At 37.8% G+C, this 27,591-nt stretch overlaps 1 protein-coding gene across 8 annotated transcripts in view; it reads left to right on the top strand.

Annotated features, from left to right (window-relative positions):
* The first annotated feature begins 3,039 nt into the window (after positions 1-3,039).
* Positions 3,040-27,591, top strand: part of slc8a4a (solute carrier family 8 member 4a) — a 52,652-nt gene continuing 28,100 nt past the window's right edge. For 6 of the 8 annotated variants that reach the window (XM_067375635.1, XM_067375637.1, XM_067375634.1 and 3 more), the window contains exons 1-2: positions 3,124-4,308; positions 5,736-6,250. In XM_067375635.1, coding sequence (XP_067231736.1) covers positions 3,238-4,308; positions 5,736-6,250 — 1,586 coding nt within the window. In that variant the 5' untranslated portion in view covers positions 3,124-3,237. Of the gene's footprint in view, positions 4,309-5,735; positions 6,251-27,591 lie in introns of all 8 variants that reach the window. The other 2 variants (XM_067375632.1, XM_067375631.1) reach the window with 1 other exon arrangement.

The following is a 27,591-nucleotide window of genomic DNA, read 5'->3' as shown; positions in this document are numbered from 1 at the left end:
ATTAAAGTTCCACTGAAGTGCCTTGGAACGCACAGCTTTATTCAGTGTGTTGATGTAATATACCCGCTTGTTAAGTCGTGACGTAAGGAACGCCATTTCTGGGTCCAAGCCTCGACTCATTTCACTTGAGAATGCCATCTTGATGGCCATTTATGAGCGCTGTTTATTCATATTAAACATTTAGCATTTTAAAGTTAAACATTTAAAATGCTTACAGTCTACATAACAGTCTCCGTCCTCACAGCGTCACAGACATTAATATATTAATGATTTATAAAAGATGAATCAGTGTTATGGAGATAAAGGTTATGATTATAATTTTTTGGTAGTATTACACCACATCATGTGTGTATATTAGCACCGTTTGTTGTTTTCTTGTGGTATGAGAAGCGCTGACGTCAGACTTAACCAAATAGTGTGGCAGGGGTGGGACTCCAAATTCTAGAGAGCATTTGATTGGACAGAAGATTTGATGAGAAGCTGAAGTCCGCTGTGATGTCATGAAAATCCGTGATCCATTTTAGCGGAAGTGAGAGACTGTAAGTTTTGAATGCTTATATTTCCCAAATGCGAATTTTGTCTTTGATTTGGAACACACCAGCTTATTCATAACCTTAAAACTAACATATTCACAGCTAAGAAAAAGCTAAAAAAACGTAAATTTTGATTTCACGGGGACTTTAAACAGACTTTGCATATTGTGGCTCTAGAACTCTTATTATATATTATGTATTTATTTTATTTCCATATGCCAGTCACACAATGCAGATTCTGTCTGTTTATTTTTTTAATTGTTGGCAAGTAAAGACGCTATAAATGGACATATTTGGTTGTTGTGTAAAACTATACACAAAGATTGGGGATGATAATATTTTGTAATGTTTTTGAAAGAAGTCAAAACGTCTGCATCAACGCTGCATTTATTTGATTAAAACAGTAATAATATTACACTTTAAAACAATTGTTTTCTATTTCAGTATATTTGTAATTTATGCATTTGTCAGTGGGCATAATTAATTCCATTAATTTTTTAATATTTCACTAAATTAACTTGTTAAATAGACAGCCCTAGTTTGAGCCATGCATCATGCATCTGCTTCATGTGCATATCTGCATTTTCAAAGGGGCAATGTGGGGTCTGTCCTTCCTCACACATAAAGATTAACAAAGATTATCCTATGTCACATTAATGACCTGGTCTTAATGACCTGGTCCACACATAATGTGACATGGACTTGGAGTGACAGCCTTGGCATCATCACACATCCTCTTAATGGAAGATGATCTCATATTTCTCTGCAGCTCCAAGCCGCCAGAGATACTGATGTGTGTGCATGTGTGACCAAATGCAGCAGTCACGCATGTGTGATTCCAGCTCTTATATAAAATTGCCTGTACAGAGAGGGTGGGATGTGCTCCAGTGACTGTCACCATTCCACACTTGTATAATTTGATTAGAGTTAACGTTAAAAGTCGCGATAGTCCCTATTGTGACTTATAGCCGAGTGAAATGGCTTCTTGTGCAAGAAAAAAATTGGGCAGGACTTGATTTTGCCATCACAGAAATAAATTAAATTTTACAAAGAAAAACATTATTTTAAATTGTAATACTTTGACAATGTTACTGTTTTTATAATACATTTGATCAAATAAATGCAACCATGGTGAGGGTAAGAGATTTCTTTAAAAAAAATAAAAATAAATAAAAACATTAATAAACCTTAATGATTCCAAACTTTTGAATGATAGTGTAAATTGCTATTTTGCTTTGGAGGTACTATTTTGCTTAATTCAGTTTTCCCTTATTTTGTAGATTCTTGCTGGGTTAGTGGTCCCCATATTTCAGTTTGATACAGAACTATATGTAAGAATACACTTTCGAATAGTTTGCCCCATACTGAAGTTGATATATTTATGTTGTAAAATTTTCATTGTATGTTCAAGGATGGTGTTATCTAGATTGAAAAGACATCTGTATTCATTATATCTATTTTTTTCTGTAATATAATTTCTTTGATTTGATTATGTAGTAGCTTTCTTAAGGAGTCTATAGAAAGTCTCTTCATGCTAGACTGAGTCAAATGCCTTTTTGTCAAATGCTTTTTTGCTTGGCAAGTTAATGTGTGGAATGTCTACTGTATAAATGATCATTGAAGTTGTGACCTTGATCATTGCATGAGAGAAAGAGCACATGACAGAAAGCAGAATATAGAGAAGAAGACTAGATTTAAATCTTTAAAAAATCTAAGCGTTCATTGAAAATATCTATTTGAATTCTTTGATATAACAGGCCAACAACATTTATTTTATTTTTACCCTGGAAACTGATCACACATCTTTCACACGTGACTCTCATCTGCTAAACTCAAAGACTGAGTGAGCAAAATAGATGAGGTCCGATTTCTACATTATATGACATATTGTGGTTTTGTATGTTTTCCTTTCTTGTATTAATCAGATGTGTACAGTTTGTCAGGAATGATCATATTGGTTATAGAGTTGACTAGCTTGTGCTTTCAAAAACACTCTCTAGGAGTTCATCATGATGCAAGCTGTCTTGTGCTGTCAGAAACTCTGTTTGCAATCAACAGCAACCTCATTCTCCCTGAATGAACCTGACTCACTGTGGTCATTAAAAATCCCACAATGTGCTTCGAAAAAGTATAGGGTTGTAACCCTGGCATCCTGGCCAAATTTACCCATTGTCCTCTGTCCATCGTCATGGCCTCCGAATCATCCCTATATGTCTACTGATTGGACCCCTCTCCACCAATAAACTGTGGTGGACGTTCTAGCGCAATATGGCTGCCATCGCATCAACCAGGTAGATGCTGCACATTGGTGGTGGTTGAGGAGATTCCCCCCTTCCATATGTAAAAGCGCTATATATAAATGTAACAAATTGTCTCTTTTGTGTGTTTCAGAGGTTCATTGATCGTCAACTCTGCGACTGGTGGACACAGGAACCACTACACTGCAACCATGCTTCATTTGCGCCTTCCGTCAACCCCTTTCTTCTTCACTCCTTGCCTCTCCTCTCTCCTCCTCCTGATCTTCCTCTCGGGCCTCACTCATCTGTCTCAGGCCAGTGGTGACACATCCCACAGCAGCCCAGGAAACTGTTCAGGGGAGGACAGCTGCTCTGAGGGCGTCGTCCTCCCGGTGTGGAACCCCCAGAACCCCTCTGTGGGCGACAAGGTGGCACGTGCCATTGTCTACTTTGTGGCCCTCATCTACATGTTCTTAGGCATGTCCATCATCGCAGACCGGTTCATGTCATCCATCGAGGTGATTACATCTCAAGAAAAGGAGATAACAATCAAGAAACCCAACGGCGAGACCACCACAGCAACCGTTCGCATCTGGAACGAGACCGTGTCCAACTTGACCCTCATGGCTTTGGGATCGTCGGCCCCTGAGATCCTGTTATCCGTGATCGAGGTCTGCGGACACAAGTTTGAGGCTGGTAACCTGGGCCCAAGTACAATTGTGGGCAGCGCTGCCTTCAACATGTTCATCATCATCGCCATTTGTGTTTACGTGGTCCCAGACGGTGAGGTGCGAAAAATCAAGCACTTGAGGGTCTTCTTTGTGACCGCAGCCTGGAGCGTGTTCGCCTACATTTGGCTGTACTTGATCCTGTCTGTCATCTCTCCCGGTGTGGTGGAAGTCTGGGAGGCCGTCCTTACCTTTCTCTTCTTTCCGCTTTGTGTGGTTCAGGCCTGGATCGCCGACCGTCGCTTGCTCTTTTACAAATATGTCCACAAGCGCTACCGTGCTGACAAACACCGTGGTATCATCATTGAGACGGAGGGTGACGGCATGTTCAGCAAGATGGATATGGAAATGGACGGCCAAGGTGCCAATTCCCACCACAAGGAGGCACTTGATGGCATGCTGGCTGGTGTGGAGGAAGGAGGTGGTGGAGGAGGTGGAGGGGAGGAAGAAGAGGCCAGGAGGGAGATGGCTCGTACGCTGAAGGAGCTCAAGCAGAGACACCCAGAGAAGGACATGGAGCAGCTGATCGAGATGGCAAACTATCAAGTGCTGGTGCAACAGCAGAAGAGCCGAGCTTTCTATCGCATCCAGGCCACTCGCATGATGATCGGAGCGGGGAACATCCTGAAGAAGCATGCTGCAGACCAGGCCAGGAAGGTGGTGAGCTGCCATGAGTCTAATGCCCAGGAAGAAGACCCTCACACCATCTACCTGGAGTTTGAGCCCTCCCATTATCAATGCTTTGAAAACTGCGGCTCCTTGAAGCTCTCCGTGACCCGACATGGTGGAGACAGTGGCTGCACTGTTAAGGTAATATTCCCCTGTCTATACACAACAGTACTGTGATTACATTGCTGTGATTGTACTTTAATTATATGGATGTGATATAATTTTGAGGCCAGAAACCTTCATGAGTCCCAGCAGTGAGGATGTACTCTCAGAGCTATTTTAAATAATTACAGCACTTAGGAGACAAGCAATTTAATGACACTATTTTAACAGACTTCAGATAAGCTCATTTTGTTATATAAACCTTTCAATTGTGAAGTTCACCACAGAAAATGATATTCAATTATTTTAAGTGATTTTGATAAGAGGTCAAAATACACTATAATATTAATAACACATGATAATTACTATAAATAAAAATGATTGTGATTATTTTGTTATTTGATTAATAATAATATGTATTATTCAATTTTAAAGTGACATTTTTGTCATTAAGTAAGACCTTCGTTCATTTTTGGAACACAAATTAAGATAATTTTGATGAAATCCAAGAGGTTTTGGTTATCCTCAATAGAAAGCAACGGAATTACCATATTCAAGGTCCAGAAAACTAGTAAAAACATAATTAAAACAGTTGACGTGACTACAGTTATTCAACCTTAATGTTATGAAGCGACAAGAATACTTTTGGTCCGCAAAAACAAAAATAACGACTTTATTCAACAAATTCGTCTCTCTCCGGACATTCTCCTATGCTATTTTCGTTGCAGTGCTTCCAGGTTCTACATCCGAACAGCAGCTCAGTACTGACCGGCGCCACATGCGTGTGATGCTGACACAGGAGCGGGCCAATACTGAGCCAGCGTTCGAACGTAAACACAAAAGCGCTGAACTGCATTCACTGCGTCAACTGCGTACGATTCTTACAGGGTAGAGACGAAATTGTTGAATAAAGTAGTTATTTTTGTTGTTTTTTTTTGCGCACAAAAAGCATTCTCGTCACTTCATAACATTAAGGTTGAACCACTGTAGTCACGTTGACTATTTTAAAAATGTCTTAACTACTTTTCTGGACCTTGAATGATGGTAATTATGTTGCTTTCTATTTGGGATAAAAAACCTTGGATTTCATCAAAAATATCTTAATTTGTGTCCCGAAGATGAATGAAGGTCTTACGGGTGTGGAACGACATGAGGATGAGTAATTAATGACAGAATTTTTGGTGTTGATTTCATTTTTGGGTGAACTAACCCTTTAATAATAACACAAATCATAATTATAAAAATGTATATTATGTTATTATTATGTGATTAATAATGATTTATTATTGTTGTTGTAATCTTTGGAATTTAATTATCACGCATCCTCTCCTGAAAGTTACATTATCACTCTCCTATGTATGAGAATTATAGTTTTTTCCATACACTCACTGTAACTCTTCTGAATATAAAAATATAGCATTGCTTCCTCAGCACTTTAGCTGTATGACAACTGTTCCTGTATCTAGGTTGACTATCGCACAGAGGATGGCACCGCTAACGCAGGATCAGACTATGAATTCGCCGAGGGCACTCTGGTCTTTAAACCGGGTGAGACTGTGAAGGAGCTGACAGTCGGCGTGATTGACGATGACATATTCGAGGAAGATGAGCACTTCTACGTACATCTCAGCAACCCTCGCGTTGTCCACCGTGCTGAGGTCTCCATCCTCGACCCTAATGCGGTGTCTCCAGGCAACAGCATTATGGGGTCCAGCCACATTCCTCCCAAAGCTGCCTTGGGTAACGCGCACACTGCCACGGTGACCATTTACGATGATGACCACGCAGGTATCTTTACGTTCGAGAGCAATTCCACACGAGTGAGTGAAAGCGTGGGCATCATGCAGGTGAAGGTTCACAGAACATCTGGAGCGAGGGGGAAGGTGGCAGTACCGTTTCACACTACAGAGGGTACCGCCAAAGCTGGAGAAGACTATGAAGAGGTGGCTGGCAAACTGGAGTTCCTCAATGATGAGACCATGTAAGTTACAATTTTTTCAGGAACTTGCAACCCTGAATATGTTTTACTAATAATTTATCAAGTGTGCACTGGAGAATTTCAAGGAGGCAAGATGCTCTTTGTCACTAATTGAACCAGATGTTTGCAGAGAACATATGTTTGTGTCCTCGAATAGGGAAGACTGAATCAAGCCATCCTTGTCATTAAAAGTTTAGCTCATGGCTGCATCCAAATTTGCATACTTCTCATGGGAAAGTACATACTTTTAAGTATTTATATGTACGTTCGATCTGGGACAAACTACTACATCTTTAAATTGTGTTTTGGCATACAATAATAAAATACAGGTGAAAAGCCACCTTAGAGAAGGCAGTATATGAGCGGTGATGCCCAACCATTATGTTCACAACTACTAACGATTAATCGATAAATTATTAATTGTTTTTTTGCAAACAAATACTTGGTATAGTTTGGTCTCTAACTGAAACAAATATGCTTGTTGTATTCTGTTGTTGAGACCTTTCATCGATATATGACACAAGTCCATCTGTTATGTATGATGATTTTAAAGACACATTTTCAGGTAAAGCAGTTATTTTTTCACGCTATGAAAATAGAGCACTTCTAATATATCAGCAAACTTAAAAGCACTTGTTAAGTGATGGTCATATTCCCTATATTCACTGTAAATCCTAGCTTCTAAGCTTTAAAACGACACCTGTTGGGTTGGTTAAGCAGGTGGTTAAGAAACGTGATAACTTAGTTAACGATTAATTAATTAAAGTGAAAAAAAAATTTAAATTCTGTCATTAATTTGGAAAAACATGATGGTGAGTAAATGATGACAGAATTTTCATTTTTGGGTGAACTATCCCTTTAAGCGATTGTTAATTTAATTTCTCTCTCTGTTTTGTTTTTAACCGTTAGAAGGCCAAAAACTTTAATATTTTTATATTAATTATTAAAAATATTAAAATCTGTAGTCTGTATTGAAACATTTGTAAAGAAATAGATAAAAAAACTATAAATGTTGTGACTTGGTTTTAATAACTATTATGATAATGTAAATATACAAAAACATAATAAAATTGGTTGCTTGTTAAAAGTGCAAGCTTAATGGTGTTTCATTAACACAGAAACATAAGCATCAAATTAAACTGTAACAGATTTGTATTTGTAGATTACATGTACATCTGTGTTTGAATGTTTCTGCCACATATTTATAGTTAAATATGTACCCTGATGATCACAGTATGCATGGATTACAGGCCCTAACACTAAAAAAAGAAACACAAATAGATAAGAGCAAGGCAGAAAGAAATCTATAAGCCTCACATGAAAACAGATAAACAAGGGATAAAGCTGAAGAGATGTGTGAAATCTGGAAGAAAGCCAGAGAGAATGAGATGGAGAATGATAGAGCTGCTGAGTTTTCTTTCAATCCTGAAAATCGATACTGACCTGCACATCAAGCACACTGCGCTGCTGCAGATCTGAGGTGAGCAGGTCATCTGTAGAAAAGAACATGCTGGCATTAGAGAGAGTGAGGCAGTTGTTGTGAACCTGCTTGTCAGGTTATATGTAAACATCTTAAGTAGGTGTTGGGGTGAATGTGGCATTGTGACTCATGGATGGACTGCTTTGACATGAGACAAAAGCTCCTGCATTCCAAAAGCGGCATGCCGAACTTACATATTCACTGAATGCAACTTCCATAAAAAGTGTAAGACAGGATATTGTGGTGGTATATTTAGTATGAAAGGGAACTGCGTTCCAGACCTTTTTTTTTTTTTTTAATACAAACCAAGGATACCATATTTTTCTTAGAATAATCCAGAATCTCGCATTTCAAAGATACAAATAATTTTGGAAATTATATTTAAAATCCACATAGTTCCATAATATGCTGATTAAAAAATATTTCTCATTATTATTATTAGTTGAAATCTTTTGTGCTGCTTAATGAAGTGTTGAAGGTCTGAAGAACAGAAGTTATTAGTACTTAGTAGTGTTGACAAAAGTACACACTTCAATACCAAGTCGGTACTGAATTTTTAAAAATATCATGCTTTGAGCACTGCTGAGTGGATTCGAAAACACCTCTGATTGGCCATTGTGTTCACGTGCTCAACATATATGTCTGTGATTGGCTATAATGATCAACGCACTGCAGTGTTTGAATTTGAAAGCATTTTGAAAGCGGGAGTGTTTGAAAGCAGTTGTCTAACAGCGGACCGGTCCGCTGATAGACACCTGCTTTCAAACACTCCATGTTTACAACATGTTTTTGAAAACGTTGATCATTGTAGCCAATCACAGACATATCTGATGGGCGCGTGAACACAATGGCCAATCAGAGGTGTTTACGAATCCACTCAAAGCGTCATATTTTTTTCAATTTCAGTACCGACTTGGTATCGCAGTTGGTACTTTTGACAACACTAGTACTTAGTTTAGGCATTAAAAATGTCTTTACTGTAATATTTGATATATTTAATGCATCCTTGATTAAAGTATCAATTTCTTTTTAAAAATGTATAAAATCAATGTATACAGAAATATGTAAAATAAATATCCACAAAAATATTGGTACCTTTCCATTTTGGTCACAGCACCATTTAAACTAGCTGAATGAGTAATTAAAAGATTGGTATACCAATTATAGGATAATAGTCTGCTTTGAGTGTCATTACAATGCAATTATTTCCTATAAACGGGGGCTAAATTGGCTTGAAAGAATGCAACCTTTTTCTGATAAACAGGTTTTAAACCTAGGATCACTCTCGTCAAAACCAAGGCACTATATTTCCACCTTGTATTAAGATCAGATCATAAGTGGACGACGCTTAATACGAGTGTAAAATGTTTTGAGCTTGTTCACTTTCGACCACTTCCAGAGGTAGTTGAAAACACATTCGACTGGATTGCCTTCCTAGTGGAAACGCTCATGTGGTTGGATGTGTTGGAATAGCCTACTCTTCACCTACTGACCTAACGCTTAAACATTATGGGAAGCGCTCTAGCCAGAAGGGATTTAAACGTTTTCAGCTAAAGACCCATGTTTGGTTTGAAGACAAAAAATGTACCAAGCACAATGTTCTCTCACCATTCCTGATTTCTTCACAGCGTTCGGCACGGTATTGCGGCTATTAGAGTAGAAATGAAAGCTGATGCTCTCCGTATGTTTTTCCGTCCTCTCTGGGCGTGTTCATATATAAAAAGTTTGAGTTTATTTTGTCTATTAGATTGAAAGATCTGAAAAAACCCATACATTTACCTGCCCATAGACCCTCCCTTCGAAGAAATCAGGACAGAAGTGGTTGAAAGTAGACAAAGGAAAAGAATTAAAATACCAGGTGGAAACAGGTATGTTTCCATCGTCCACTTTTGATCTGATCGACCAAAACGCACCTTGAAACAGGGTATTCATAACACCCTATAATGTTGTCCAGGGCCATTTTAGGAGTCTTTGTACTGCAAAAATGTCAGTTCAAATGTCAAAATTTCACAGCTTTGCAAAATTTTACTGAAAACCAAAGAAATGCATGTGTGCATGGCAAAAAATCTTAACACTTTCCAGATCACTTTTCCAGAAATGTTGCATTGTTTTATGTTTTTTGGCCACATCTGAATATTATATTGATATTTCATCATGTTCACGCTTGCATGCTGAAATATTTTTTTCTTTGGGCTTATCTCGCCAATGGCACAAAGTAAGTCAGGACTGCCGCTGGTGCTCCCTCCAAAACAATATGGGCATGATGCCGCCCCTGATTCCTCTGGTTTGTAAGATTGGACTGGGAACAATATGACATGATGGAAGTGGAGCACAATGAATGAGAAATGAGAGCAGGGACGGATAGATGCATTGATCGAAGTTATTAGTTGAAAAAGTAAGAGAGCAGCGAAATGAAGAGAGGCATAATGGTGTGCAATGCATCGTGGGATGGACAGAATTAAACCATGATGTGATGATAAAGCACAAGCTATAATTCACAGAGGAGAAGAGAGAAAGAACGAGAAAGAGAAGAGGTGAGAGGCAGGTGCGCGGGCGGAAGGGAAGGTAAAACGAGGGAGGCATGAAGAGATGAGGGTGATTTGTTTGAACAGTTCACTCATACTGTTCAGTGTGTTGAGCAACTAGAGAGGGTTACAGAAGTCAAGCACCATGTGGGAGTGTGTGTGTGTGTGTGTTTTTACATGAAATGTGTCATACTAAAAGTGTTGTCTATCATGGAAACATCTAACCTGTGTGAGTGTATGTTGATTCTGAAGGGTGTGTGTGAGTATTTTTGGAGGTGGGTGAATGACCATATATCGCATACGAGCTTTTTCATGTGTTCAGAGTTGGAAAATGAGAACCGGAACCAAAAAAAAAAAAAAAAAAACTGGGACTAAATCATTTTCATGATAACTAGGGATGCACCAATATTAATATTCTGACCGATACCGATAAACTGATAATTATTGTTAATTATATTATAGTAGCTAACGTTTTACTTTAACCTTCATTCAACCTATAATTTTCCCTAATATGTGGAACAATAACCAATTACATTTTTTTAAGTATTTCAATGTTTTTTTTTTAGAATTAAAAAACATTATTCTTTCATACAGCAAAATGAGATTATGTATCCTTACTTACACAGTCATGTTGAACAGAAAGTCAGCAAATAGAGTGATGTAAGACTAATGTAAGTCATCACAGTAACGGGTCATTACTACTGTGTCGCATTGCTGCCACACGTGTTATTTTTTCCACTCAATTATGTTGTAATAATGAGATGTCGTTAAAACAAAATCTTTTCTCATTATAACGAGATGTTATGTCATAAAAACATAATCTTTTCTCGTAATAAAGAGATGTTATGTCGTAAGAACGACATGCGTTGTAAAAACAGCATATTTTCTCTTAATAACGAGATGTCGTTAAAACAACATATTTTTCTTGTTAAAACGCATATTTTCTCATAAAAACGAGATGTTATGTTAATTAAAATGACATGTTTTGTATGTGACATGTATAAAATATAATTTCAAATAAGACATAACCATAAAATGATTCACAGCAGTCAGTTGTAAACTCTTTTCGATTCACTTGCTAAGTCTGATTCAAACTGCCAACTCACAGTTCAGGGCCATTTCTTGAATCTTTTTGCCTTACTAGAGTTTAAAGTTGGCATGAAATAAAAATTCACCGTCTGTTTTCTAAGTGCATCTTCAAGTTGACATGAAATGGAAATTCACCCTATATATGTTCTAAATGCATCTTATTATGAATAATTCATGCATACGTCTCAAAATATGTAATCAAAATGTCCTAACTTGATCTTCTGGTGAAATTACAGACTTCTCCCTTGTGATGTATTCCAGACTTCTCCAACGCTTAAACCCCGCCCCTTTTTTTATAATCAACCACAGGTTTGCGTTCAGTCTCGACTCTCTAAAAAACTGGGTTAAAAATAACCCAATTTTGGATTGTTTTCAACCCAAGGGCTGGGTTTTAATACATATTGCCTACATTTAAACTCATATAACAAATATTACATCTTCATCTTCATGCTGAAGATGGCTCGCGTTGGGCCGAGGAACTGCTAACTTCAGACCACCGCCCTGTGTTTCACTCATAGCCAACAAATGCTGTGACTGCCTCCATAACCTGTCCATAAATAATCACTATTCTATTCGATATATTCGGTATCTTTTTGAATAAAATCATAAAATTTTATGCAAGGCCTGCAGACGTTTTCATCACGCGAAAAGACCGACACGACACTCGTTTAGATGACTCAAATCGTGCCCCTGTATGTTGCTTTGCATAAAATTAATCAATATACAGAACAATGAATTTTTAGATTAAATAAAACGTACACAAACCTGTATTTCACCGAAGACATGCACCAATTTGATGGAGCTGCACTGCTCTCTCCTGAAGAGGTCGCGATAAATAACTCAACCCCTGGGTTTTTACGTCTGACCCAGGAGCTGGGTAACACAAAAACTAACCAAACACTGGAAAAATAACCCCAAAAATGACTCAAAAGGCTCAACCCAGGAATTGGGTAGAAAAAATATCCCAAGATTTTTTAGAGTGCAGCCAATCAACAAACGATGGACAGAACAAGTCACCACCACCCTACTTTTTTTTTTCTTTTTTGATAATCTATTCTGTCATACATATAATATATGTACGTCACAATACAGAAGAAAGGTTACATCTCGATTTATCTCAAATTATTATTGTGCATTTGCAACCATTTTAGTTGCAGTCTGTAACCTTGTATGGCCAATAAATGGTCGATATTAAAGTTCTGCTATTTTGTGTAAATTAATTTAAAATTAAATGCTCAATCATTACTGTAACTTTTAAGAAACCAGAATCGCTCAGTGGAATCAGAACAAGAGTCATTAAATTCCTTACAATAACCATCCCTAGATATGTGTGATCACTCATGAGAGCATGTTGGAGGTGGTGTGGAATTGTGTATAGTGTCTGTGTGGGTGGATGAGTGAATCTGACTCCAGATATGAGTCGTTTAGTTTGTACATATATATTTCAGTTGCTTGCGTTCATGCTCAAAGCTTGTTTGCACACGTGTGAGCAACAAAATGCATGTGAGCATCTGTTTTTTAGGGGCTTTATCGCTTTGAATTGGTTTATATTTGTGTGTGTGTGTGTTTGCATTTGCGTGTGCATATGCATATGAGTGTGTTTGTCAGTGGATTTCTGCTGACCAGACAGCTGAACCGCCTCTGCCAAACAGCACAACAGAAGCTTAACTCTTATTCCCACTCCAGTCACAATTCCAAAGAGCTGACACCTGACAGCAGCAGACCAGGGGATTCTTAGTACATGTGTGTGAGATGGATTGTAAAGGGGTCTAGCGTTTCAAGCAGCTAATGAGGATCCGTAAGGACTGGGCTGAATTTCAAGAGTGCATTTTGGTGTGTGGTATTCATTCCCATTAGAGAAGAATGACATATAGAGAGAATTTTAAACACTCCCAGCAACCTTAGCACCGATTGCTGGATGATCGGTTCACCATCTCCCCCGCACACACTGTGTGTTTATGTGACTGCCTGTGTTATTTTTCTGTTTGTTCTTCTATTCTCATATGAAGATGAGAATCCATGCCAAAGAAAATTGAGTTGAAGCAGTGTGAAGTGGGCTATGAGTGTGCTTATGTAAGCGTTGCTCTCAGAACAAGCAGGAAACATGCACGCGGCAGAGGCTTACATGATGATCTGCATGAGTAAAGAAAAGAGCGAATCGATATGAGCGGGATCTGTCAGCTCTGAGAGTTTGTGGGGTGTGACGAATCGATAGTGACCCAGCCTCCTGACACAAACAATCTGCATGCTGAACATTCCCACTGATTTGAAAGCCTTAGGACTATATTTAAAAACAGATTTTGTAATGTATCATCATCCTAACAAATTCACAGCTAAATCACTTTGTGAGGTATGTCGATTTTAGTTTGTGTATTTTAATCAATTTTAATAAAGGTTTGGAAAATGCTTATAGACAAAATGAATAACCTGCCCAACTTTATTTGTTCTTCTGAACACATAGTAGATATCAGATATTTATCTGAATGTCCAAGCTGCTCTTTTCCATTCACTGAAAGTGGAGGGGCACCAGGAAAAGGGGTGTTATATTAGTAATATTACTAATAAATAATGGTAAATGAAACAAACAAAAAATTATACTGAAGATAAATTCATTAAAATACAGTGTATTGAAAATATATTAAAGGTGCCCTAGAATTAAAAATTGAATTTATATTGGCATAGTTAAATAACAAGAGTTCAGTACATGGAAAATACATACGCTGAGTTTCAAACTCCATTGTTTCCTCCTTCTTATATAAATCTCATTTGTTTAAAAGACCTCAGAAAACAGGCGAATCTCAACATAACACTGACTGTTACGTAACACTCGGGGTGTATGCCCCCAATATTTGCATATGCCAGCCCACGATCAAGGCATTACACAAGGGCAGTTAGTATTACAGGGCAGAACGTCTGGATGTGCACTGCTGAATAATCAGACTAGGTAAGCAAGCAAGGAAAACAGCCAAAAATGGCAGATAATAACTGACATGATCCATGATATCATGATATTTTTAGTGATATTTGTAAACTGTCTTTCTAAATGTTTCATTAGCATGTTGCTAATGTACTGTTAAATGTGGTTAAAGTTACCATTGTTTATTACTGTATTCACTGAGACAAGAGCCTTGCAGTCTGTATAATTCATAAACACAACTTCATTCTTTATAAATCTCTCCAACAGTGTAGCATTAGCCGTTAGCCACGGATCACAACCTCAAACTCATTCAATATCAATGTAAACACCCAAATAAATACAATACTCACATTATCAGACGCATGCATTCAGTATGCATGATGAACACTTTGTAAAGATCCATTTTGAGGGTTATATTAGCTGTGTAAACTTTGTTTAGGCACTGTTTAAGGCAAGCGCGAGCTCTGGGGGCGGAGAGCGCGCAATTTAAAGGGGCCGCAACCTGAAATCGGGTCGTTTCTAATTATGCCCCAAAATAGGCAGTTAAAAAAATTTATTAAAAAAAATCTATGGGGTATTTTGAGCTGAAACTTCACAGACACATTCAGGGGACACCTTAGACTTATATTACATCTTTTAAAAAAACGTTCTAGGGCACCTTTAAAAAAGGGAAATAGAAATACTCACGTTCTTGGAGTATATGAATTCATAGGGTTAGTTCACCCAAAAATGAAAATTCTGTCATTTATTATTCCCCCTTGTGTTGTTCCAAACCTGGAAGACCTTCGTTCATCATCGGAACACACATACTTTTGATGAAATCTGAGAGGTATCTGACTCCTCTACAAGAATGCTGCTATACATGTCATCCATCTCCATCTAATCATTATTTTTGTTTTCGCTCTTCTGATGGTTTTCAGCTTTGTCTTTCTGCAAATTGTATAGGTGTACGATGTATAGTGCAGTGGCGTGCAGTGGTGTTCTGAAATTTTTTTTATTTTTATGAATCATTGTAAATTCATGTGCATTACTCTTAAACTTGACACATCTTCCTTGTTAAATGAACATTACTTTACAGTACATCAAAAAAGAAAAAAAAGAGACCAAATACAATTCTATTTTGTAATTTTACATTGACAATGTAATGTTCTATTTATCAAAACCAAGTCAATCTCATCAAGTTAGTGTTTTAAGCATTTCTACATTCATTCCAAAATAATAACTGAAGGCAATAATAATTTAAACAATATATTTTATTTGTTTATTCCGTTTTTTCTTTGTAATTGTCAACCTAGGATATTTGGGATCATCAGTCATGCTCCATTAACACCGTCTGTCACAGACACGAATTGTATTTTTAATTTCACCAAGCTGATTGCACTAAAAACCCCCACAGTCATCATGCCTTCAGGCCATTTCAAGTTCGATTTTGACGTGACATAAAGCAGTGATATCTAACTGGGTGATCTGTTTACTTACTTTTCAGTTAGTCTTCCCATTGACATCCAATCATAGCGCGATGGAGACATTGCCTCCTCTCACGTGACTTTCCCCCATTCATTCTCAATTACCCCCCACAAAACCCACCGCACGCCGGGGTTCTGATGATTTTCTATGGATTCCTATGAGAGGAAAGGGAGGCATGACTCCTCTGTGTAACTTTACCTATGGGTGTCGCTGTTGGGCAGTGTTCCTTAAGAAATACGCAAGACTTGCGCTCTTTTTAATGTCATAATTTGTAATATTTGTGTTGTTTTATATGTAATATGGATTATTTTCTCATCCTATTTTTTTTTTGAGGAGGCACTGCCTCCCTTGCCTACTCGGAGGAAACGCCCCTGGTATAGTGATATGACCCAGCACCCAAAAAACTATCAAAACACTCCAACACAGCCTCCATTCTTTGCGAAAGATGGATAAAAAGGCGCACAGGAAACAAGAAACTTGAAAAAAGGATATACGACCCCGGCAAATCACAGAGATGGTGATTTGTGATATAAGAAGGAGGAAACAATGGTGTTTGAGACTCACTGTATGTCATTTCCATGAACTGAACTCTTGTTATTCAACTATGCCAAGATAAATTCACATGCAAGAACATGCATTAGTGTATTCATGTGAACAAACATGTTTGTGGTTTAATAGATGACAATTTCTATTGCCATAGAACGAGGCATGCAAGCTTTTTCTCTGACAGCTCAACTGGAGACAAAACATCTTTGTGTCATTTTTTTTTTCTTAAGATGGGGAAAGAGAGATTAAATGAAGCAAATCTTTTCTCCAGATAGTGACAGCACTGATTAGCATTTTGCTGCTTGTTTTCTTGTTGAAAAACAAGTTCTTTTACCACTTCATCAACCTCACTTCTCTTCATAAACACACATACAAATTGGTGAACGCAGAAGCCCTGCCAAGCTCATAATGTTTGAATGTCTCTGCTAATGCTGCCACCATAAGCTATGGCTTTAAATTCACTCTAATTCAGAAAGCCTTTAGGCGCCGTGATTCACCATCAGATTAGTGCATCTTCATGAAATTATATCCCTTTAATCCTGTAACGTCTTGTTATTCACCTTCAGTTTCTCACTTAAAATATTTAATATGCAATCAGAGACTGGATTTTTAATGGAAACTGGCCATCAGCACAGCGTAGCCAATAAGATGAACATTTATTCCAAGTCTTTTGTGGTTTTGTAGGTCCAAAGGAGACATATTTGAGGACAGTGCAAAGTGCAAGAAATGTCATCATCAAAGTATTGTATGGCAACATTAGCATAAAAATGAATTTATAATATTTCTGAGCTATTATTATTAGGGGAACCAATTCCAGTACTCTCATTAGATCTCTATTTCAGCTAATCTTAAAGAGTCACGCTTAGCATTTTCATCCAGTTATTCACCCCCACCCCTTTCTTTCATGTATCTCACAGCATATTTTCATCACTCCATCCATCTCCAAAGGTATCAGAAAATGAACATGAGAGCTGTTTAATTTCACACTGCCTGCACAAATAGACCAGGTTATAAACAAAGTGGGAAGCAGATCAATGGAAATGGAGGACCAAGGTGAATGAATGTTTGAGAATGAATGGCTCCACCAACCTCTTCAACTTCAAGTTGTTCAGAAAAATCACTGTTGAAGGTCAACATCATAAGGGGACACATTTTTCATCATTAAAAAAGATTTACCTTTAAATAAAAGAAGAGTACTTGAAAAATGTGTTAAAATCACTTTCACTGTCACAAAATGCCAGTCATATTGATAATCTAAAAGCTAGTTTATTTTCCATGGAGTTGTTCCCTCTATCCGCTTGTTAAATCGTGACGTAAGAAACGCCATTTCTGGGTCCAAGCCTCGACTCGTTTCACTTGAGTGCCATCTCGACGGACATTTATGAGCGCTATTTATTCATATTAAACATCAAACATTTTAAAAAGTTAAACATTTTAAATACTTACAGTGTACACAAGAGTCTCCGTGCTCACAGCGTCACAGACATTAATATTTTAACGATTTATAAAAGATGAATCACTGTCTAGCCAACTGGAATTTTGGTATGGAGATAAAGGTTATGATTATAATTTTTTTGTAGTATTACATCACATTGTGTATGTATATTAGCACTGTTTGTTGTTTTTTCTTGTGGTATGAGATAGAGGTCTGGACCCGGAAGCGCTGCAGCATGACGTCAGGCTTAACCGAATGGAGGCCGTCATGTTGAGATCACATGACCAGCTTAACATTATAGTGGCAGATGGATTTGCAATTATTATTATTATTTTTTTACTTTTACCGTTCAAAAGTTTCAGGTCAGTAAAAAATGTTTTAATGTTTTTGAAAGAAGCCTCTTATGCTCACCAAAGCTGCATTTATTTTATCAAAAATACAATAAAAACAGTAATATTGTGAAATATTATTGGAATTTAAAATACCTTTTTAAATTTTAATCAATTTTTAAATCTAATTCATTCCTGTGATAGGACAGCTGAATTTTCAACATCATTACTGAAGTATTTAGTCAGTCACATGATCCAAATCATTCCAATATGCCGATTTGTTGCTCAAGAAACATTTCTTCTTTTTATTATCAATGTGCTGTATAATATTTTAGTTGATAAACTGTGATACATTTTTTTCAAAGTTTAAAATAGCAGCATTTATTTGGAATATAAATCTTTTGTAACATTATAAATGTCTTTACTCTGACTTTATATCAATTTCAGGCATCCTTGCACTTTATTTTACAGTACGTGCACTTACATGTACTTACAGTATACTAATCCAAGAAAGTACTGGGTAATATAAGGTAAGTACATGGGTTGAGGTTAGGTTTAGGGGTAAGTTCAGTGTTAGTACCTAGTTATTACCCAGTTATTACAATTACTCTCATAAGTACATAGTAAGTACATGGGGAACAGGACTGTAAAATAACCAATTTTCTTTATTAAAAAAAAAAACTCTTACCGACTTCAAACTTTTGAACTATAGTGTGGCTGAAGGTGTGAAATAGCTGTTGAGGTTCTGACACATTGTGACACAGCTGTGATACTCATGAGCTTTCTCACCATAATTTCTTATGCATCTACTGTATTTTTAGTAAAAGGCCAAAAAACAAAAGAAGAAGAAGGAATCTGGGTTCTATCTGTTCATGTGTGTGACCATAAGATGACACTGCTAGGGAAGAGCAGCTTGCACAGAACGACTTGCAACACCCCATAACCCGACAGTTTCCTGCACAAAGAGAGAGAGAGCGAATGAGCAAAGAAGTGAGAGATCCAGTGATTAAGCCCAGCTGCTCTTGTGTCCCCTCAAAACCCTGCGTTAGCGCCCCACACATATGGAGCCTCTTCCGTCACCTCTCCCGAAACATTCCGGCTGTCATTTTCACCCCTATTCACACCCGAGGGACCATCTGATGTTCTGGATGTTTGCTATGACATCAGTTTGGTTTGAGCAGTGTTTATCTGCACCTATGTGTCTCTGTGAACAAAGCACTTTGATTGGTTGGATGGTTTATATGATGGGGATATCTTGTTGAGGTCTCATTTTAAGCGATGACCGCATTCCAGCTGGCAATGACAGCGATTCCATCATGCCTGTCTTTGAATCTTTCTTCTCTTCCTCCCTCTTCCTCTGCCTTCCCCCTCCTATCTCCATCCATCATTCCACCTCCCCAGCTCTGAATTATGAATTAACAGCACGGCACAATTATGATATCCTTGCCAGTACTTTGAAGATGGGGGCAGAACAATGCAGCGAAAGCTTAGTTTCTATTTTAATTTATCAGGGGCATGGCGTAAGTGTTTCAGATTTAACATTATCTTCCTTCTGTTTTCCCCTCTCTATTTCTCGAAATGAAGATAATCGTATGGCTTACCTCAATTGGCCTATTACTTTAGAGTCTTATTTTAGATTTGAAGCAGAGCAATTTTCCCAGACATAAATATAATTTGATTTTGCAGTGCTTTGAAGCACCATTATATTATGAAATCAAGCTCATACAGCTGAGCATTTTCATTCTTTTAAAGGGAAAGTTTAACATTTATTTAAGTTTTAAAATAATTATTCATAACCACCTATTTTACAGAAATAGTGTTTAAAGAAAAAAGATTTTTTAAAGATTTATTTTTGGTGTTTTTGCCTTTATTATGATAATACAGTAAGGTGTATAACGGTACACAAAACTCAACCTGAAGTCACGGTTCGGTACAGCAGGTGGGGAGAAAACTAAACATAAAATTGCTTTTTTTATTATTAAACAGTGGTTTACTGAGCAAATTGTGTTTTTGTCTTTAAATATATTAAATTAAATTAAATTATAACTATAAGTTTCTTAAGGATAAAAAAAATATCTTTGCTGATGCTATAAACTATGTAGGGAGCCCTTACTTGAACATTATGCTACTCTAATATTAAAGTTTAACAACTGAGCCCAAACTATTAGCTTAAATTTAATCGCTTTTTATTTTTAGATACAATAATCAACACTCAAATAACAAATTGTATGCAAACATGTAAGCTGCACATAAGGCAGTTTTTGCATAAACTTCTAAATCTTATTATAAAATTATGTTTATCCAATTCGTTTTTGAAATATAATCATTTATACACAGTGGCTGTCATTTTCATGACAGATTTATTTAAACATACATTAAATAATCAAGACATCACTAACAGGTTAAGTAAAATATAATTAATATATAGGCTAATACTATTAAGCAGAAGAGTTCATTTCTCTGGCGAACTAACAAGCTGTGGACACTAAATGGCTTTTCTGAGGTAAATGATACATGACATATTGTTTACAAGTTGTTTTATTATAGTCTTTCCGCTGTTGAAACACTGAATAAGCGTTAACACGAGATATTATACATTTCAGTAAGTTGTACTGTATTTTTTAACATACATTCAGATGTTCATTCATGTTTATTCTGTAACTAGTGAGGAAGAGATGATCACGTTCACCCGCTCTGCCGGTTGAACTGAGGCGCCTGTACAGAGATCTGTCATGCCACATCAAAGCGCGTCAAAACTGCGTTTGAATTTTGTGATTTCATGGACAGAATTTGAAGGATGACACTGTTCCTTATCGAAAGTAACAAAACGCAGAGCTTATTGCAATTATTGGTGGTTAATGGTGGTTAGGTTACAATGTAATGCATTCGGTACACATGTGCACCGAACCAAAGGCCCTGTACCGGAATGGTTTGGTACGAATCCGTGTATCAAATGTAACAGTAAGCAGACAGGAAGCATAGGAGAGAGAGATGGGACAGGATTGGGAAAGGCCTGTGAGCCAGGATTTAAACTCTGGTCATCTGAAGTGCAACGACTCTATATGTCAGCGTGCTGCCCACGAGGCTATCGGCGCCTACAAAAAAACATTTTAGTTGAAAAATAGTGGTAATTTTGGAGTAAAATTGGTAATATTGATAATATTTGAGACTTCAGTCGCACACAGTCTAGCTGCGAAAGTGCAAATATTTCAACACACATGAAGCTCAAATCGTAGCTTCTGTACTACTCTCTACTTGAAATGAATTACAGTCTGTTGCTTTTTGGAGTAAAAAGGTGGCTTTACTGTTTCATTGACTGTGTATTACTGACATGCATTATAGAGTGTCCCAAATGTGTGTGTAGATTTCCTTATATACAAGTGTGATGGTCTGTTCAAAAAGTGCTTCTGGGATGCTGTATGTGTTTATTTAGCAGCCATTTGACCTCTGTATGAGCACTGTCTTCTTCATCAGTGTATATGTGAGTGTTTATGTGGTTGTTCTTGTGCTGCTGCCAGTATCTATAAAAACTGATGTTTCTATTTTCTAAACTCTAGCATTCTGCATGGGGAATGTGGCAAAATGTTTGAGAGCTAGAAATGGTCCCACTCCTCCAACACACTTGTCATCCTCTCTCAATTTATCCAAGTCTTCTGCTTCGTCTTCTTACGTGACATTTTTTTTTCTTCTTTACTGTTCGTCATCGCCAGTTTTGTCTCTCAGACATTTTTAATGCCAGGTCTATATATCCGGAGCTTTTTTTATGACTGCATGCGAGTGAGTGGAAATTAATCATTTATAAACCAAGCGAACATGCCAGTATCTCTCTTTCGTTCTCTTTCTTTCTCTCTCTCTCTCCCCCGTTCTTTTTTTTTTTTCTTGGCATGATCCTATTATGTGTGCGAGCAAAGAGAATGACATTCAACCAAGCTGGAAATGGATTTGCACTTTTTTGTCAGTCAAAGCCTTGCGTGTGTGTGTGTCTGTGTCAGTGCGCGGATAGAAATAGACATCCACCCACAGGTCATTAGAGAGAGAAAGAGAGACGGAACGTGACTACAGGGGAGCATTGGACAGACTGTAACACTGTAAGTGAGACTTTGGAACCGTAGGGCATTTCTTTGCTTACGTACTTCATCTTCCGCTCTTACCATATTCTACCACACATTTGTTTTCTGTCTGGGTGTGGCTAAACTACAGCCACAAATTACCGTCCCATGCGTTTGCATTCGCCCACACCCCCGTAGCCCACTCTCGCTTTAAAACACATCCTGACACCCACGCATCTATTTAGCGCATAGAAATGCTTTTTGTGTCAGTGCGTTGGCTGGACCTCTATGACACCACGGGTACGTGCCAAAGTGTGAAACAGAGTCACACTGTTGTGTATCCTTTACTCTTCGGCGCAGTTGTTTATCCAGCGTTATTTGTTTTTCCCTGGTGGCAGCCCTCCATGTGCGCATAAACCTGCGGTGCAGAAATTAAACGTGGTGCAGTGTGCTGTGATGCGCTTCACAGAAGCTTCCCTGCCAACACACCCATGTGGGGCCCATAAGGGTTGGATATGGGCTGGTGAGTGGGCCCCATTTGGGCTGCCCAGATGGGGCCCAGTTAGTTTTGTCCGGGGGTTCCATGGTGGCCCCATGTGGGCAAGCCCAGATGGGCTGAAGTTGGGCTTCACATGGGCCCTAGCTAAAACCCACACGGGCAACCCAGGTTTCTCCCATCTGGGGCCCACACTTACCTGGGCCCCATGTGGGCTGCACATGGGCCCCTGCTATTCTACCCATAAGGGTAATAACCATTATTATGGGCTAACAAATTCATCTTATTTTACAGTCAGCCCATACAGTTCTGTAACCCATGTTCATATTTTTTTTACACAGCTAATTTTACTGGGTCTGGTGGACCCACCATATTATTAGGCTTTTAAATCAATACAGCCATAACAATTCATGTAAAAAATACTTGACAGATGTTTACTTTAGCCATTTACCCCTGTGAGATCGCATTTATGATTGTTTGTTTTTTGTGAGAAACCAAGGAAATTCAATAAAAAAATAAAAAAAACATAGAAAAGATTATATCATTATTAGAGATTATTTCTTAGAACTTAATCAGAATAGGTGAAAATGCTTGAAATGTAACAATTTTGTAACTTTGTGTGGGAATAGCAGGTGCAGAAAGACAACACTCCTGCACACAGACGGCCAATGAGTTTGTGTTAGAAAAAAATAATAAATAGCATATTTTTTCTTTTTAGCAACCTTTAAAACAGGTCCTTAAGACCCAAACATCTTGGGTTAAATGAGCTACAATAATAACAAGACCAGTAATACAATTAATTACCTTTTTATTTAAGTAAAATTAACAAAAACATTAAGAAAACTCTCATTAAGAAAACTTTTGCTCAGTGTTCCCTCACTGTTAGAGACAGGATTAGCTACTTTCCACCTCAAATGAACCCGAAGCCTGAAGTCCTTGAGGGGTTGCCTGTCGGGCCTGTCTATTACCCCCCAGTCCCTAGCACCAATGAGCCACTTGGAGACTGCCTTCTCTACATCTTTACAGATGATTTGGCTGGTCATGGTGCTTTTCTTTAAGCCTCCTGCAAGAAACAAATATAACAGTCACTTACTTTATATGTGCCACCACAACTCTCAGCCAGGACTGTAAAGACAACTATGGCTACGTTCACACTGAAGGGCTTAATGCTCAATTCCGATTTTTTGAAAAAAATTTGATTTTTTTGCAAGGCCGTTCACATTTTCAATTAAATGCGACTTTTTGTTATCTCCTGTGTGAACGTGAAATGACCCAAAAGTGACCCGCATGCGCAGAAGAGTACGCAACGGTCAACGACGTCACTCGTTGTTTGTGGAAGTAGACGGCCACCTTGTTTGTTCCAGGCTTTAACCCTCCTTTATTTGGCTCGGAGGCTTTTTATTTGTCGCTGGCATTGGAGCCTGGATCGTCTGTAACCACGCTCGGCCATTTTGCTGGAAATGTTTTCGTAAACCGCCCGGTTCCGATAAGAGCCCTCGAGTTTGGCCTGAATAGAGCTGTCACCCCAAATATTAATTAAATCTGTGACCTCGCTTCCCTTCCATTGACTGGTCTCAGCAGCATCGTCCGCCATGGTTGTTGTTTATCTTCTCGTTCCCGCCTACTTCAACGCACAATTATGACATTTGTAGCATATCAATGACGTACGGGTCGGATACATGTGGTCTGGCCGTTCAGACGGAGGTTGCATTTCAAAAGATTGGATACGTATCGGATTCAGGACCACATACCCAAGTGGCCTGGGTCACATTTGAAAAGATCGGATCTGTGTCGTTCAGACTGTCATGAAAAGATCAGATACAGGTCGCATAGGGCAAAAAAAAAATCGGAATTGGGTCGTTTCAGCCTGCAGTGTGAACGTAGCCTATGTAAAGAAAAGTGCTATATAAATCAATAAGATTATTATTAGAACTACACACATACTCTTAAACACACAAGTTAGGCAACTTACTTGCAACTCCATACACAGTGGCTACGTTTACATGCACCAATTTTCACCAATCCGAATGAATTGAATCTGATTGCAGATCTGTTTACATGTACTCTAAACATTGTAATCTGATTCAACTATCCATTTATATGTGTTTTATATACATTATGATTAAAACGTTTGCGCACGCACTGTGCGTGCGTGACGTCATATCAGTCACACATGCGGTAACCCAGGTTGCGTCAACAGACGATTATCATGTATCGACGATAGCGGGAGATATTGTCAACAGCTTCAAATCTTGGCAATATTAAGAGGATTTAGTATTTCCAATTAATGTAGGCGTGTTACATTCTTCTAGTCTTATTATAACTATTAGGTTCAGCTTCTTTTATTAAATTAATATTATATGTGCTATGAGGATAATAAAAGATTAGGCTTTTAGCTATCTTTAAAAATGATTTAATTTTTTTTTAGGTCTATTATTACAATGAATTATAGCCTATAATTAAAATTATTTAGAGTGTAGGCTATAATACTATTTCCTAACACTGCAGTCATCAATGAAAATTAAGTGCAGCATTACTTCAAGCACCGACTAAAAAAAAAAAAAAAAAAAACTGTTTAACACAAAATAATAATAGACAAATAAACTGGCGAATAAACAAAGAAGTTACCCAGAACTCAATGTGGCGTGACGTCAGATTCGTATTCTCTATTATTCTCACTTGTTCCACTTGCCTATATGTACAGCCACCAGATAAATAATGGAATAAATTATTTATTTATATACCGTTACCAGCATATTATATTGAAATTCATCTCTGAGAGAATATGCTCCGTTAATGCAGCGTCAGACAGCTCCGTCACTTTTTACTTTCACTTTCTGTGACTTTTTCACCAGCAATAACTCTTGCGCAAAGTTTGCACGTTGCTTCTTTTATGATATCCACTGGCTCCCCTTCTTGTTTTTAAACGGAAATATTTCCAATATTATGATGAAGGGATACAACTACGTCACTGCCTGTTGGCATCTTTTCAACTCAAAACGTGAACGTGACTTTGTGCACTGCGTAATGTGTGTCAACATTGCACTGCGCATGTGCCCCAGATCTTCTGAGAACGAATGAGATAGTAGTCGGATTCAAGCGTTTACATGGTCATTTTTTGCTGTTGGATTGGATTAGAAAAGGAATAAACCACCCCTTTCAATCCGATCTAAATTTCATTCGGATCAAGCTCAGTCGGATCGATTAAGGTGTTTACATGAACGTCTTTCAATTTGATTGAGCCGTCAATCCGATTACAAATGTATTATTTGGGTGCAAGTAAACATAGGCAGTAAATAATGTTTATAACTTTGGGGTCTTGTGACAGCTTTCTAGTATCAGTACAACTTAAAACATTATCTACATGCACACCTACCATTACTTCATACAGTTTTAAGGCCTTGAACTCTCTCTTCCCGTTTCGGCCCACAAAGTTGTACTGCCAGTTGGATGGAGGCCGTGGAGGTGTCAGCAGAGATCTGAGGGTGGATGGAGCCGGTGGATGGAGCCGGCACAGATCAGAGGGTGGATGCAGCCGGTGCGCTGTAAAAAAAAAAAAAAATAATAATAATAATAATAATTTTGTTGTGTTGGTTCAGAAAAAATCCACACTGTAAAAATCTTGTACAACAAAAAAATCTTATATATATATATAATTTAAATTCTTAAGTACTTCTGTATCCAATAGACATTAAATGTTGAATTGGCTCAACTACAAAAGATTTGGTACAGAATAGTTTTCTCCAGAAAACAAATAATGTCAAGTTGACTTACATTTTCTTTTTTTTATAGTGGAGGTGATGACCTGAGGGTGGATGGAGGTGTAGGCCTGATGGGGCTCATCCTCACTGGACAAAATCACTCGCCTAGAAATCTATAATATACAAGCACAATCAATGAGTTTAAGTGTTTTAAAAACAGTTGGTTAAAAAATATATACATCTCTGGTATCTACACTCGATACCAGAGAGACCCTCACATTGATCCTTAACATCTGTTCCAACACCCTATGCTCCCTTCAGGCATGCACACATCCATTTGTATACATCTCTTATCCCCCCAAAACATGTGATTTGTTATTTTTATTAACTGACATTACATTACATTTAATATTATTTATTTCTTAATCATATCTGTTGTCTACCTCCCTCGTTTTGACAGCTTTGAGCCAAATACACTTAACAAAACTCCCACAAAACATGTCCTTCCTGTATCATTGGGAAATTTTTCACCATCCATTTAGTAGTAGTAATTCAAATAGCCTCACCTCTTTCTGCGCTTCCCCCTTCCCATATTCTCTGTAGAATCGGACTCGGTTCGTACATCTGTGTTCATATTCGACTAATTTTGTGCAGGCAATTTCATACGTTGCTGTGGGAGACATAGTGGCAATTAGTTTCATTCAGAGCAAATTTAACATTTCTAATGACACCCACAACCTACAAACAAAATATATATATTAAATTAATTATTATCAGTAAGTGTATAATATTTAAAACACATTGAAATAAATGAATAAACTTTTAATAGCAATAGAAGATAACTACTTCTCTTGTTAGAGAAGAGTCAACATTTTTTGAGTGCACACCCACAAAAGTGTCCGAATGCGCCATGTGCAAAATGGATTGGGTCTTCTGACCTTTTGATTTTGATTAATATGTGAAATATGAGAGAGTTAAGACAGTGCTTATTGTGAAGACCGAGAGAGGGGCGGGGGAGGGGCTCTCTGCTCGTTCTCTCTGTCACTCAGTTAACATGCGCTCTATCACAAGCGCAGCAGTCATCTACATCAGTCATAGATCACAATAACTGATCAAAACCAGGCTTTGGCGGGACAGAAATTTGTTTTGTCGGCCGCTAAAAAAATAAACGCAGGAAAACCCTGTTAACGTTTGGTGATTTACGGTAGAAATCTAAAGGCACAAGTTGACAAAATATAATGAAATAACCACCTTAATATGTAATGTTGACATTTTTTTTTTATTTTTGACATTAAAGCTTAAATGTTAAG

Source organism: Chanodichthys erythropterus, chromosome 22 (assembly GCF_024489055.1).
Source record: "Chanodichthys erythropterus isolate Z2021 chromosome 22, ASM2448905v1, whole genome shotgun sequence".
Lineage (NCBI taxonomy): Eukaryota > Metazoa > Chordata > Actinopteri > Cypriniformes > Xenocyprididae > Chanodichthys > Chanodichthys erythropterus.
The sequence above is the reverse complement of the archived record's forward strand: the minus strand, read 5'-3'. Positions and strand labels throughout refer to the sequence as shown.